Below are 15,994 nucleotides of genomic sequence, written 5' to 3' on the forward strand. Positions count from 1 at the left end.
GATGGTTTTGTTCTGACTGAAGCATCCTCTGTTCATCTCATTAGACAACGTAACTCCTTCCAATAAGCGAATGCGGACCGGTTTCCAATTTATACTGTTATTGTGCACCAACCAAACAAATGAGGGAAGCTCAACCTTTAATAGTTGTGCAGACGGGCCTGATTATAATAGGGAAAGCTGAGTAGAACAAAGGGATTTTCATGCGGCTTTGTGAGAGGTGATTATAATTAAAAGAAGGCCTTTTGTAGTGCTCCAAAATGATTGTGTTGAATCTACATCAGAAACTTATTGGTCTGCATGTGTATATCATTTGTGATAGAAGCATAAAGGTGGAATAGTTGTTTATATTAGCAAAAAGTTGCATGTTATAGTAGCATCAATACCAAAAACTGCAATAAATAGAAGATATTGGATTGTAACTTGTGGGATTTTCAACAATTTGGTCAGTGTTGCCATAAAATGATAAATGTAGTGGACAGAGTTTCCAATTTAAACTCTTCCTGTGCACAGTGGCATGTCCAGAGTTTTAACTTCATGAAACTGGGCTGGTGGCATTGAATCCTGAATTTCTCAAGCTGAATGCAAGCGAATATAAAATAATTAAAGAAAGAGAATAATCACAGCTTTGTGTAAATACAGAATTTGACATGTAAAACACTTAACCAGTGTCAAATAGTTAGGAATTTAATGAAGATTGGTATTAAAATCAAATCAGATTTTACAAAACACCCCAAATTTCTACATAGTCATTTGCTTTTCCTCAACCAGTTTTTAATTTAGGGATTTTTATTTAGATAATAGGTTTGCATCTGCTACTCAGTTAAGCTCAAACTACCATCTTCCAGGTAGATTTTTTTCCGCTTCTTTCTATTAAGAAATTTTATGAGGAAGAGGTTTCCACATTTTAAATTTTACCTGATCTCAACTTTGATTTGCTTTTTGCCTGGAAATCAATTTGTGTCTATGTACATGTCTTCAATAGAAAGTTGATTATATTTAAAGTTGTGTTTTACAGAAATGTTATGCTTTTGTTCCTCTAATAGTGTGATAAATGTAAATCTAATAAAGGTTTTGCACTTTTTGGAAATGTCCATTAGTTTGGTGTTTTGGGTCAAAGATTTTTTCTTGTTTAAAATCCAGATATAAAATTAGGTCTTCATAGAAAACTTTCTGTGCTTTTTATTACTCTTTGTTTTTCTTTTTTGGTTATTTACTGTACTCCATCACCTCCATGTTTGTTTCATGTTTGTTATTCTTATGGCGAAATTACAGCTAAATGATCCAAAATGTCCCAAAAAATAGGAAGAAAGCTGGATTCCTCGTTACAACATGAGATTCCATGTAATTGTTCATTTATTGCAGGGGTGGCCAACGTCGGTCCTTGAGAGCCACCATCCTTCAGGTTTTCCAAATTTCCCTGCTTCAGCACACCTGATTTATTCACTAACTAATTTTTCCTGTCATTCTTCTTTTTTTGTAGTTTTTTGAGACTTCATTTTTTGGAAAATGTATATAGAATGTAAACAGAGTTTTTGACAATTGCTTCGCAAATGTGTTAAAGGGTTTTTGTAGGAGGGGGACTTGGTGGGTTTTTACAGAGTTTTTTATCACTTACTAGAATGGAAATATTATCTAAAATATATGCAAAAAGAACTAAAAGGTGTAACAGACATTATAAAAGATGCAGACATTCCAGTATTTTTCTCAACAGCAGCCCGTTCTGGAATAAAATGCTTGGTTTTCAGGTGCAGCAGGAATTCAGCCATGACCTTTGACACTTTTCTGCCTTCACAATTTATTGCTGAGCTTCAGTCTGTTGTTGACTGAAAACTACAAATTCAGCCTGTCTCTAAGGGCTCTCAAATAACTCATTGTGTGAAACAAAATTAATCATAAATGGAGGTAAAAGACAAAGTGGATTGGGGGGTAAATTAATACACTAAATAATCAATTTAATTACACAGAAACAAAACAGCCCATGAGAGGTGTGAATATCTCAGCTCGATGATGCACAACCGTATCCAAAAAGAAGGGTTGCTTCTTAAATTAAGCATTCCTTTGTGAACTTGAAAGCTAATTCAGGCAGAATTTAGAAAGAAAGCACAACCACCATCGTCTTGTTTTGTCAATTTGAGCAAACTTGCTGCAGCGTTGAGAGTTAAGGGATGAGGTGTGATGTCCTTCGGGATGAGGAGGCAGCTGAAAGGGATTGTTTTAACAGCCAATCAAAAATCACAGAAGAGCTTTCAGCATATTCCCAGAATGAAGACCAGAAACAAGGTTGGGTATTGGCCCTAAATTCAATCTAAGTTTAAATAAAATGTCAGGACAGGTAGGTGAGTAAGGCTGCAAGTGACAGGCTGGCTCTGCATCGTAAACAGCCTGATAGCAAATCAAACTTGTCAGTAGCAGCAGGAGGATAAAAAGTAAGGAGGAAAGTCCACTAATTTATATCCCAAAAGTTTCCTTTCAGGCCACCAAACAAGAAAAAGACAAAAGAAAATTTTCAATCAAAAAATTAATCACCCTGTTGTCAAAGTCTGTAAAGTTACACATAATCCGTGTGAAAGCAGCAGTCAGCGAAGTGTCAGACTGAATTACAGACTTGAACTGTATCTGATCAGCTGCACTGAGAGAGTGGCGGAAAGATCATCCACCAGGGGCTGAGGAAAATATTTACACAGCATCTTCTAATCAGGCATTTTAACTTTCAGCAATTATGAGAGAGGAACCACTTCCATTAGGAGGAAAAATCCATTCTTCTCTCTCTTCTTCCCTCAAGTGCTACAACAAGTGTCTGTACACATATATTTCTTTCTCTCACCTGCCTAATTAACAGTCAGCTGAAGATGTTTGTGCCGCTATGATGTTAATGGAGGGATGAATATCTAAACACTACCAAAAATAAAAAGAATAGCACATATAGACAGAGAATCAAGTACACTGCCCATCCAAAAAAAGGTTGCACACTCTAATATTTCGTTGGAACTTCTTTAGCTTGGATTACAGCACGTTTGCCGTGGCATTGCTTTGATTAGCCTCTGCAAAATCACAATATTTATTTCTGTCCAGAGTTGTGTTAATTTTTCTCCAAGAGTCTTCTCCAGCACATCCAAAAGAGTCTCAATTCAGTAAATGACAGGACTTTGTGGTGACCAATCCATGTATGAAAATGATGTGTCATGCTCCCTGAACCACTCTTTTACAATCTGGCATTGTTATCTTGGAATCTGGTTGGTGTCAGGGATGAAAAAATCCCCTGAAGGAATATCCTGCTCATTCTGTATATTCAGGTATATGCTGACCTCATTTTCTTTGGATACATAACATTGCTAAACCTGGACCTGACCAAGTGCAACAACCCCAGATTGTAGCACTGCAGGCTTGTACAGTAGGCACTAGGCATGATGGCTGCACCACTTCATCCTCCTCTCCTCTTACCCCGATGCTTCCATCACTCTGGAACGGGATAAATCTAGAATCATCAGACCACATAATCCTCTTCCATTGCTCCAGAGTCCAATCTTTCTGCTCCCTAGCAAATTGAAGCAATTTTTTCCAATTAGCCTCACTGATAAGTGTTTTCTTAAGGCTACACAGCTGTTTAGTCCCATTCCCTTGAGTTTCCTTCACGTCGTATGTGTGAAAATGGTCTTACTCTAATTATTAAACGTAGCCGTGAGTTCTAGTGTTCACCAATCTTCCTCAAAGATGATGCTTCCCCACCATCCTTCCTGTTTTTAACGATGTGTTGGACAGTTATTAACCCAGTTTCAGTCGTTGCAGCGTCTCCTTAGATGTTTTCTTTGCTGGAAGCCAATAGTTGGACCCTTCTGAAATAGATTAACATCTTTTCCAAGACCACATGTTTTTTTTAAGAAATGAGAACCTGCTCACTGCATCAGTTAGTAAAAAAACCTTCCAGCTGAATGATAATCATCCATGCAGTGGTTATCCAATGGGATGCTTACCTATTTGCTAAGTTAAATCCAGGTGGTGGCTTTACTTTTGGATGGACAGTGTATATCATCTGGAAATCAGGGCATAAAAATAGGGTGAAAAGAAAACACCAGCATATATCTTTTTACCTATTATTGTCCGTTCTCACAGCTATCAGGTAATGGAGTTTAAAAAACCCCATCATCCGCTATGAAAACTTAATCAGATGAAAACAGACAGAGAGGCTTTTATCCACCATCAGTTTAAAGCTACGATTTGCACCTATTTTTCCTGATTGCCACCTTTTACCTCTGTTAGCCAGTTGTGTTCATTGCCCATGACAAATTTACTTCAAAGGAAGCCTCCATCATGACCCATTTTCTCTTCCACCAACAGCTGTTCAATAAGCTGGAATTTTCCCATGAGCCCCTGTAGATCGAGAGCTGGTGAGGAAAAACCGTGTTCAGCACTGAGGCAGAATCACAGGGAATCACTTGACATATCAGAAATCCAGAGATCATGTGAAGAGACTGGCTCATTACAGCTGAGAAGACATGTGATGCACAACAAAATCAAGACACATATGATGAGGGTAAATACAGTGAAGAGGCATCCAGAGGAAAATCAGAGGAAAAAAGTGCAGACATGGCTGTCATATGAACCTTTGCTTTTCATACACAGATGTGATTAATGACTCATGCTGTTTTTCTTCTATGCCTCCTCATTAATACTCAGGCTCCGTCCACAAAAGGGCAAAGAAAGGAATTGAAAGCCTTGAACTGAAGACCAGTTTATTTTTACCCTGTACCCAAAGTATTGCATTTCATTGATAAATGAATGATGGAAAAAGTAAAAAGGAAAACTGATTGGACCGATTCTTGAATGAGAACAGCATCATATTTCTGTTTCAAAGAGAAACAGTGTTTTGAGTGACAAGGCTGGGCTCCTACAATGATAAAAAGGCTGAAATTACAGTAGACAAGTAAATATGGAGCACATTTTGAGCAATAAATAGGTCTGTCTCTACCATCCATAAGCAATAACCACTGTGATTTGCAGGAAGCTGGTGGGTCCACCCTGAGCATGCTCATGCTCACATGTACAATCCTTTCAGAACCATCAAAGAAAAACCCTTAAATCCAAAATATTCTCACTCTGATTCAATAATAACCACTGCACCTTCATACAAGGAGCTTTCAGCCGATTAAGGTTTGAGGTTTCTTCTACCAACACATTTGCATTGCATGGAAAAAAGTAGCATAACCCACATCAATCAAAACAAAGCTTCAACTAAAGTAGAGCAGGACCTACTTTTGAAGACTTGGCTCCAGCTGACTAATTTAGAAATCTGAGACAATGCCATTGTGACGAACGGCCCAATGACGACACACCGCACGCTCCATGGACAGACAGAAAACAGGCGATCAGCCTGGGGAATAAACATGCTTCCTTACCTATTGCCATTTCTATGATGCTCACTTGGCTCTCTGAGGGGAAAAGGATTTTTGGCGGCTTGTCTGTCAGGGGAGCTGTGAAAAAACAAACACAAAGACAGACAACATTAAATTCCCTATCCTTCTTCCCAGTGGACTGGAGGAGTATGATTTATTCATTGAAGTACACATAAAAACCTGCATTAAAAAGGGGGGGAAAAAACACATAAATATAATATTTAATGGAGTTGATGGAGAAAAAAGGGATGGATTACAACTCAGAATTACCCATTCAAAGTTCTAAAACATCAATGCACTTCCAAAGCAGCTGCTGCTTTTGTAGTAATGTTATTCGCTCTTTGTGTAAGTGATGATAAAGTGGCCCTGACATGCACTGCCGTACTGTGTTTCATATACAGTAGCTGTGTAACAAGTGAGGCATCTGTGAATCTGCATTGCACCCCGAGGTAAAAATTACCCACAGCTACAGTGTGCAAAACATGATTAGAATCCGCTGTTTTGTGCATATTAACAATAATAATAATAATAATAATTCAGCATTTAAAAGTGGATCACAGCATTAAAACACCTTTTGTCACAGATCCCTTCGAAGTACACCAACTCCAATTAGGCAGCTGCTAAGTAACAAAGACGTGCACTTAGAGGCTCCTCATTATAAAGACTCTCTAATTGGTTCTAGTCTTCAAAGTGGCATCAGAGAGGTTTTCTATCCCTACATGCTTGGAAATTCTCAAAGGGACGAGGCTAGTTTTGGTACAAATGAGTTGTGATTTGACTGGAATGATGATTGCTGAGTTGAACCAGGAGGAAAACTGAGCTGAGAGGAGAAATGTTTTCCAAATATACATTAAAGTGCATCCAATACTTCAATGCTCCGGTCCTGTTTTTTCTCCATTCAAAGAATCATCTTGGAAATAGTTATGCAAATCTCCATTTGAGGCAAATAACAGCTTTATGATGCAACAACAGAAATCCTAAAACACATTTTTCCCTGCTAGGTTTGATGCTGCAGACAAGATACAGCCTAATTAATAATAGCTTGTAATTTTCTTGATTTTCAAGAACAGAAATATCTTTTATTTCATCATGTGGTAAAGTATCATGTATCATTCATTTCTAATAAACATCAGCAATTTAAACTAACTTTGTCCAAAATTTCTGACCACCATTCAGTCACCTGCACGAAGTTCAGGTAAATTTATTCACACTGTTCTACATTAATCTGCATGAAGGATTTCATTTAGGCATTTGGGTTTTAGGTTAAGATTTAGTGTGTGTTTCTTGTTTTTAGATCACTAAACTTGGATAACTAATCTAAAATAGGGCTGGGCGATATGAACCAAATTTTATATCTCGATAATTTTTACCTTAATCAGGATCTACGATATAACTCAATATATTTTTTTTGTCAAGTAACCAAAGAGACTGTTCTAATTCACAGCCTTCAGTGCTAAATATACTTTTATTAAAGATCAGCAGCACATGTGCATTAAAACAGTTGACTGAAATTAAAGTAGCTTTATATTAAATTAAATGCTCCTAAAACTAAATTAATGACCATAACAGCAATACAGATGCTTTTAAATCAATCTCGATAAAAACGACATTTCCTCATTCTATATCGTGTCTGATAAAGTCTGGATATATTTGAAAATCTCAGTATATTGCCCAGCTCTAATCTAAAACCAATTAGTTTTTTCTAATAGCTGATTATAAAAGTAATTTGTTTCCCAGGTGAGCTTAATTAAAGAAACTACACAGGGAGGTTGTTCCACTTTATTAAGCGAGTCCCAGTTTCCATGTAGTATGGGGAAAAAGAAGAATCTTTTCTACAATGAAATAGCTAAATGTCTTGTGAAAAGGAATGAAAAACTTTAGACATTTCACAAAAATGTAAGTGGGATTGTCAGACTGGTATTTAAAAAAAAGTTTTTGTGATACAGGGAGCAAAGGGGTTTGTTCAGATAAAGCCTCAGGGAGAGTCTCCATCAGGCAAATGCATGGAATTGAGAGAGCAGCTGTTAAAAAACACTGATAAGCAGAAAGCAGGTATTTGAAGCTGCTGGTGTCTCTGAAATCCCAAAAATACTCCATGCTGCAGAGGCTGCAGTTGTACACAAAGCTGTATTTCAGTCGCCCTTAGCCAACCCGCACCAAGATAAATGTTGGCAGTGGGCTCAGAAATACTTGAAGACTCATTTTCAAACAGTTTAATTCACTGATTCTACACTGGATGGTCCAGACAGAAGGAGTCCTGGATGGTTGGAGGATGGTCTCCATGTCCCAACAAAGCTGTGATGTCAGCTAGCTGGTGGTGGAGGGGTGTCTTGGGTTGGGAAAATGGGGAGTGAGATGGTAGACAATTTAGGATGAAGTATTGCAGTTTCTAAATTACTATTTCTTGCCATGGTGCAAAGGAAAGAACCTTTACTCCTGCAGTAAAGACAATGAATCATCCCATGCTGCAAAACATTAAGTCTTTGGCTGCTATTGGTATCAAGGGAGAAATGCTCATGTGGCCATCGTCCCATGGTTGTTAAGGTGATATCAAAGATGTTAACATGGAACATGGAACTTTTTCTTTTAGAAAAATGACAATACAAAAAATACGACAGACGTACATTTTAGTTCTTTACAACCTATTTAATTGTTTTTAAACTGACACGCTGAATAATTTGTAACAGGAATTTGAGCGATTGTAAAGAAATGCTGCTTCATCATTGATTGTTCTGGTTGATAAAATCCAATCTTAAATAATTTTTTGATAAATTATAAATAATTTTCACCATCAGCCACTTTGATTATTTAGAAGAAATTAACAAAAACATCGAAACAACTTCTGACTCTGTGATGCAACAAAGAAAGAAAGAAAATACTTGCTTTCTTTTTAGAGATTCTATGTTATCTCTGGAAGAAATGCAAAGACTGTGATTTTGGAGGGGAAAAAAACACTTTTAAACAATATGGTCTAAAAAAAAACACTAATAAATGTTAGAAGTAAAGAAACCTTTCAAACACACATGCAGGAAGCACTATATGGGTCTTTGTTTGGATGAACTTTTTGTTTTACTACAAAGGAATTTTGTGCTATTTTCAGTCTCAGAGGAGATGTTCCTCATTGGCGTCCACTCATTTGTGCAAATCACAGAATCCCTCCATCATTCTGATGTCAGATTAGATGACGGAAAACCTCAAGATGGTCTAACAAAATGTTATGCAACTTAAGAGTAAACTAAAATAAAAAAAATAGCTCAATAATCACAAACTTAAAAAACAGGAATACAGATATTCATGTCTTTCTCATTGCTGATATATTTTAGTTGTTTTAATTAAGAATTATATTACTTCTTGACAAAATAAGCTTATAATATAGTACTTTTTTCATTATGACATAAAACGAAAAGTTTCTTACTATGATGGTTTGTGTTTTGCAAATCAATGCAGCATTTGAAGAGTAGAAATGGTGCAGAAGGAGGTATTTAGATGAAATGAATAGAGAAGCCAGGGATAAAAACATCAAACGTGGAGCTCACAGAACACGCTGTTAAAGTGAATATGAAAGTTATACCTTACATGATAAAAGCAGGAACAAAGACACTAAATCTATAATCACATCTTTCTAATCCACCAATGGATATAAAAGCAATTCCTTGTCAAAGGATATTTAAGGCAGCATTTTTCTTTTTAACCATTTAAAGTCTGACCCAAGAAAAATGGGGAGAAAAGTTTTGATGTTTTCATTTGAAATTGGCCCTTTAACAACAACAACAACAAAAATAATAATAATAATTTTTGTATATTTACCATTTACTACTGTGTAGTATGTCAAAGTTATTGTAGCACGTATTGTATTATTATTACTCCAAACTTACCTGTATCAACCAGGGGGCAGTAGATAAGTATCATAATATGCACAAAAGGGTTTTTACCATAAAATGCTGCAAAAGGTCTAAGAAACTTCTATATGATGCAGACATCATTATAGGGTTAAACATGGTGATGTTCCTGCTGTATTGTGAGTTGCCCTAAAAATGACAATTCTTCTAACAAATCAACAGACTGCAATAGTTTAAAATCAACTCTTTAAGGTCAGATCGATAGGACTGGGATATTCTGGCCAGACACCAATTTTAACTATTTATAATTTAATGCATTGTCTTTTCCTTTAATTACACTACAAACAAACAAAAAAACTAATACCAGTGCCACCATCATGTGTCCAGCTCCTAACCTGCAGAAACCCAAAAAAATTAAACATCTTCCTGAAACAGACACATGTTGATGCGTAACAAAAATATCTTGAGGAAATCATGCTCAGGAAGAGTGTTAGCGCGACGCCTATAGCGAACAAACAGTCCGATAAGACACACAGTGCTGTAGGAGGTGAATGAATCATTGCTGTATATAAGCCCCATTCTCTTCAGGCATGATGGTCATTTTGATCTAAACACCTGTGCCTGTTGAGTCTGAAAAAAATAACAGTATTCACTCACACTGCTGATGGTTATCAATGCTTATTCTCTTTTAATTCAAATGTGAAAGCTAGTTTTGATTTGCAAGTGGCACCGAGTGAGACGAAGGTGAAATCCCAACCCTGGAAGGCATTCAAAGTTGTGGTGCATTTTTTAACAAGCTTTTAGAACATGGGGTTGGTTTTCGGCAAACCTGGTTTCATCTCTGACACTAAAAGGTACCAAAGTAGGAGAAGACTGCTTAATAAAACACTGTCCTTCATCCAAATGAAGGGCATGCTGCTGATATACTGTTAGTTAGTGGGATCTCACCAAGCTGGAAGGCATGCAAACGCACATTCACATGCAGACACATGAATTCGAGATGCATTAGTGAAGCTGGCTGGTCTTCAACAACAAAACCATAATTCTGTGGTGGGTTATTATGAGTGGGAGTGAGCAGGGTTTTCGCCAAAGGGGGTGCGAGAAACACATCCAACCTGACCTGCTTCCCTGCACACATAAACACGTGCATAAGCACATTGCACACAATCTGACGCATTCCTACACACACAAATGCTGAAAAGACCAATGTCTCTAGACGCCCAGGAGAAAATCTTTAAAGTGTCCCTTGCAGGCCCTGTGATCTGCTCTCGCTGTGATCACATGATGATGGATGGAGAGATGGAGTAATGAAACAGAAAAAAGAAACTTTGTTCTTTCCCATTAACTCCACCATCACCTTTTCTCCCTCCGCCCATCGACGTGTCACTCGCGGTTTGTCTTTGTAGCTCTGTCTGTCTGTTTCAGTCGCTCTCAGGGCTGAGATGGAGGGAAGATGAAATAGTGGGAGAGGAGGGAGGGAGGGAGGGAGGGGGTTGTGGTCTTCTGTTCACACCTCATTAAAGACCACTTCAGCAGACATAAGATTAAGAGGAGTAGCGCATGTGTGTGTGTGTCTGTGAACATGAGATCATTAAAGAAAAGATGCAGTGTTCTCACAGTGCATCTTTCCTCTGCAGTAAATAAATGAAAGCAGGTTTTGAGAAACTTGAGAAGCAAACCTTGTTAGTTATACATGTATGTTAGAAAAACCTAAACAAAAACATCTCCCTCTTCTTGGAGTCTGCAGTCTTCTTAATTAAACCTCGTGTTTTTGATTTTGGCAGCTTGACTGACGCCTAAATTTACTTTAAAATAATTTCTATTTAAAGGTCAATAATCAGTGCTTTGAAAAGAAGACAGATTAATTAAATGGTAATAAGTACATTTTAGAAAATGTCATTTTCTGACAAAAAACTGGTGATATGTAGTTTCAAATGTAATTACAAATGAAATTTCTATAAAAATCACTTTTATTTAATATGATTTTCAAAATTTTCATGCAGCTAATTCATGGAAAAATGATTCTTGGTTACTATCGTTTTTTTTTATTTAAGTGAATAAGGACCAAACCACACTACATTATGCTTTTAGTTCAACGCTCTTACTTGCACATCCTAATTCCAGCCTTGCAAGTCCTGAAACTACAGTGCTAATGTAAAGACAAAGTTAAAAACATTTGTTATTGTAGAAATTTCATCTAAATGTGGGGAAAGTGTTCATACCCCTTGAGCTTTTGCTCATTTTGTAAAGCAAGGTTCAATTCACCATCTGAAAATGGCAAGAGTATGATGCATCTGCAAACCTACCGAGTCATGGCCGTTCATGTAAACTGAGCCAAGAGGCCCAATGTAACTCTGGAGAATCTGTCTACAGGACATCTATCTGCCATGTACTGCACAAATCAGGCCTTTATGAAAGACTGAATTGGCTGTATTGACAGTCGTCGTTGAAATCCATTTTTATTTGAAGGAACACAGCAAACATGTGGAATAAGGTTTGCATATGGCAGCATCATGCTGTGGGGGATGCTTTCCTTCAGCAGAGACAGGGAAGCTGGTCAGGGTTGAAAACCTACTGGAGCCTGTAAAAGACTTGGGAGTGGGGCAGAGGTAAATCTTCCAGCAGGTTAATGAGCAGAAACATACAACCAGAGCTACAGGGGAATGATCTAGATCAAATCATTTTCATCTCTCAAAATGACCAAGTCAAAGTTCAGACTTAAATTCAATTGAAAAATCAGTGGAAACTGCTGTTTGAAACTAATTCAGTCTTTAGATATGCAAAATTGGTAGAGACATTTCCAAAATTTTTTGCAGCAATAATTGCTGCAAAAGGTGGTTCTACAAAGTGTTGACTGAGTATTGAAAAGTTCAAGGGGTATAAATACTTTTTCAAGTTACTGTAGGAACAATTTAGTTTAAAAAAAAGCTGAGAAGATGAGGAGGGCACTCGTGTCATGCAAGGCAATATGTTGCCTCATGGTGTTGCATTGTGATGCATTTTTATTGACCACCTATGAAAGTTAAAACTTTGCCTAAGAAATTTCTTTCAGGAAAAAAAAAAAATCAGTTTTAAATTTTGTGATATTTAGAATAAACTGTACTGAGAAAAGTTGTTATTTTAAATTATTTTCAGCAGACTTGCTGATTTTGATGATCATTTTTAATATGCTGCGAACCAAATGCCGAGTTTGTTGGATCATTTCCAGTCTCAAGTGCGCTCATGATGCCATTCTTGTTGTGAGAACACATCTCAAATTGGGGGATCTCCCACTGAGAAGCGCAGGTTTTAGCATTTGTATTGCAGAAATGCTGGAGAAGGATCAACTCTGCTGCTTTGTAATGTAAAACAATGTTACTCCGACTTGAAATAAGCTTGTCTGTTCGGTAAACAAAAGCAGATATTTAAATTGAACCTAAATTAATGCATTTTTAACTTTACACTTTGTTCAATGTCAAGCTGTCAGCAATATGATAGTGAGATGATAAAATTAATGGGAACTTGGCCAGTTTACCATCAAATCAGGAGGAACACTTTTAAACATGGTTTTATAATATTTAATTACTGATAACTCATTGCTTTAAAAAGTGTAGCCGACTGGCCTCAAAACCCATAAATTGTGTCCTTTTGTAAATAAAATTGGACATTTGATGCTGAAGATGTTATCTAGCTATTGAAGTGAAGACTTTAAAGAGTCAGATAAATTGTCAGGAATATCTAAAAACTGGACTGACGCCAAAGAGACGTTCACAGCACTGCAGTTGTCAGAGGTTGTTAAAAGTTTTGCAGAAGTGACCGCTCTTCAGGGCATATAAGATGAATGGACACTGTCAGGGTGTGATGCTTTGGTAAACTGCTGGAACTAAATACTTCTGCACATACTGTTACTTCCTGTATATACTGAGGTGTTTTAGGAAGTGCATGAGTTTCTGGAGAAGCCATCATCACGTACATGCAAGGTTTTATTGTGTACCTCTTTTTAATGGCTAAATATGCAGGTCAGTAATCTGGAAAATGCCACTATAAGTACTTAATGTGACGCCATCGGAAGAAAAAGTGGATTATTAGTGTACTTCAGAGCCAGAACTTTCTTTCAGTAAAGCAATTTCATGAACAACATACAGTAAAAATACAGATAAATATGTGCATGCAGCTGTGGATGCTGCAGCAGCCTGTGATGGTTCTGTGTGAGGGTTAAAAGTTATAGTTGTGGCAAAGTTACTCGCTGGCCCTAAACATTTGCTTGAAGGCTGTGGGTGGGAAGAAGCAGAATCTGGATGAAGCATTTTCTGATTAAGCAATTAGTGTTTAAAGTTATATTATTTAAATGTGATGGATTTTTGCACTTTGGCACCCCCTAATGATGGCTAATTTAGCATCCATCTTGCATCCTGTCTCTCCACTGACCTCTCAAGCCAGTAAATGTCAGTCCCATATTAATTCATGACTTATCTCTTGCTTTGTCACTTTCTCTTTCTTTTCATTGCTTCCTCTGATATTGTCCTCTTGTCCTCTTTGATTAATCAGTAATGGTGCACATCTAAAATGTGTTGATAACCAGTTGCTGGCATGTGACGTGGTTTCTTAAAGCAAAGTGCAGCTGTTGTGTGAATCCCTAGGCTTTAAGACAAAGTTGTGAAGTGAGGTTTCGCAACCCTGGAAATGTCTAAATGCATTAGAAGGATCCACTCTGCTGCTTTGTAACAATGCCTCCAGCAATGAGCATATTAAATATCAATGTGCCACCAAAATGAGTCAGAATCGCAAAGACTTGAGGTTGGAAACTTGTGTTGTTTTAGGGAGAACTTTGAACACCTTAAATGTGCACAAATGGCCAAATAATTCAGGGAGAATTTACAGCACGTCAAGGATGAACCTACTGAGACCTTACACATGTGCAATATAGTAATAAAATGTGACTTCTTGGCTTATGTTAATGCACTGAACTGCTACCTGCAGGTTCTTCTCAAACCTTCCTGTTGGCAAATTTTCATATTTATAGCATTTTATTAGAAATTGGGAGACTACAATTAACCTGTAAGTACAACAAAACCTTTACCGCAGCACTCATCAGTATAGCATCATTTTAAAATGGCATCTGAGCAAATTAGAGATACTGTTTTCTTCCATAATCTAAGAATTACCATTACATACCATCCAGTCTTTTCAGTGTTTTTACTCTTTATTTTATTAGGAATGAATTAGTTTGTGTGATAAAAAGTTACGAATCAAGATGAATCTCAACATTGTTATTATTATTATTGGAAGAATTACATGGAAGGCCATGGAGATATGACATTTGATGCCACGGAGGGAGCAAAGTTCAAATGCACGAGTAAATGATCCAAACCTCCCTCCATGGGAAACACTGTCACTAACACCAATGATAAGCAGTGGTTTTCAAATTAAGCTCAGTTAACTTAAAGGAAGCAATCCAGAGATGTCCCTCACCACTAAGAACCTGCAAAGGTGGTGTGATACTGCACCCATGGATTAATTTTGTTTGACTTGATCTACATCCTGTCGTCCTAGCACCATCATACTACTCCACACTGATAAAATTGGGCTTCGTTCATTATATGACACTCTTTGTATCTTCTTGAGTTGCACCTACTCGCTATGATGGATATTTTTTAAGGTGCAAGAGATAAATCTTTAATCCGAAAAAGTATACTGCTTGTTAAAAATAAGCTTGATGCTCTGGGAGATTTTCCAAGCTGAAATTGTAATCTTCGCAAGCAGTGACAAATAAAATAAACCACTGTATAAAAATGAACCCTATAGAAATGACACAGCAGCCCTCTCCTAGGATACTTGTTGAGAAAAAAAAAGACCAATATAGCAAACCCTGCAGGAACGGAATATAATAAGGGTATATTTTCTTATTGAAAAAGGTGTTACTTTAGAAGATCCATCAAAACAATTGAATATGAGAGGGCTCACAGGATAGGACAATACATTCAGGGGAAATCACATAAATCACATAAGTGCAGGCATTGGGGACAGCTAGAGCGAACACATTCTCCAGTGAAAGGCTTTGAAAAAGAAAGACACTCTATATAATTACTCACAATGGTCATATATGGTCTACACACTGAGATATGCGGCATAATGAGGTGTCTGTTAGAAGTTGACACAGATTAAAACTTGAGATGTTATGAACATTTGCATTGCTAAAAAATCTGTGCATACATGGATTACAAGGGGATCATTGCACATGTTAAAAGTTGCATGTTAAGTAGAAGCCACCCGTTTCCTCAGCAGGGGTCACCTGCATGAGATATTTGCTTATATATGCAAAAGTTGAAGTTTATATTATAGCTTTAAAAAGATATAAGATAATGTTTGCGGCTAACTGGATCAAGGTTTGAGGAATTAGTGTTGAAACCTGCAGCGTCTCACCGGTTATGAAGGTGATGAATAAGGAACAGAAAACTAATTAAAGTTCTGAGAATAAAGCTGTCAAGATATGAGATTTTTGCTAAATTGTTATCACTGGGGGTTGGACCCTATTCCAGCAGCTACTAGGCTAGTGGCCAGATACACAATGAATAGGTCACCAGTCCTTCACAGGGAGACAGACAACCACTTATACTTACTGCTAGGAAGAATTTAGAAACACCAATTAACCTAAAGCTGGGTACACACAGAGAGGTTTTATCTATTAGAGACCCCACACATTAGGATAAAAAAAATCAGGCATTGAAGATATTTGATCGCACTGTGTGTGATGTATAATATAATCTCAGCAAAGAACAACACACA

General features: G+C 37.2%; 1 protein-coding gene across 7 annotated transcripts in view; it reads right to left on the minus strand.

Annotated features, from left to right (window-relative positions):
* The window catches only part of LOC121635881 (interleukin-1 receptor accessory protein-like 1), a 393,288-nt gene that overhangs the window by 118,658 nt on the left and 258,636 nt on the right, over positions 1-15,994 (minus strand). For all 7 annotated transcript variants that reach the window (XM_041979267.1, XM_041979264.1, XM_041979263.1 and 4 more), the window contains exon 6: positions 5,394-5,468. In XM_041979267.1, the coding sequence (XP_041835201.1) occupies positions 5,394-5,468 (75 nt within the window). The remainder of the gene's footprint in view (positions 1-5,393; positions 5,469-15,994) is intronic.

This window comes from Melanotaenia boesemani, chromosome 24 (genome assembly GCF_017639745.1).
Source record: "Melanotaenia boesemani isolate fMelBoe1 chromosome 24, fMelBoe1.pri, whole genome shotgun sequence".
NCBI lineage: Eukaryota > Metazoa > Chordata > Actinopteri > Atheriniformes > Melanotaeniidae > Melanotaenia > Melanotaenia boesemani.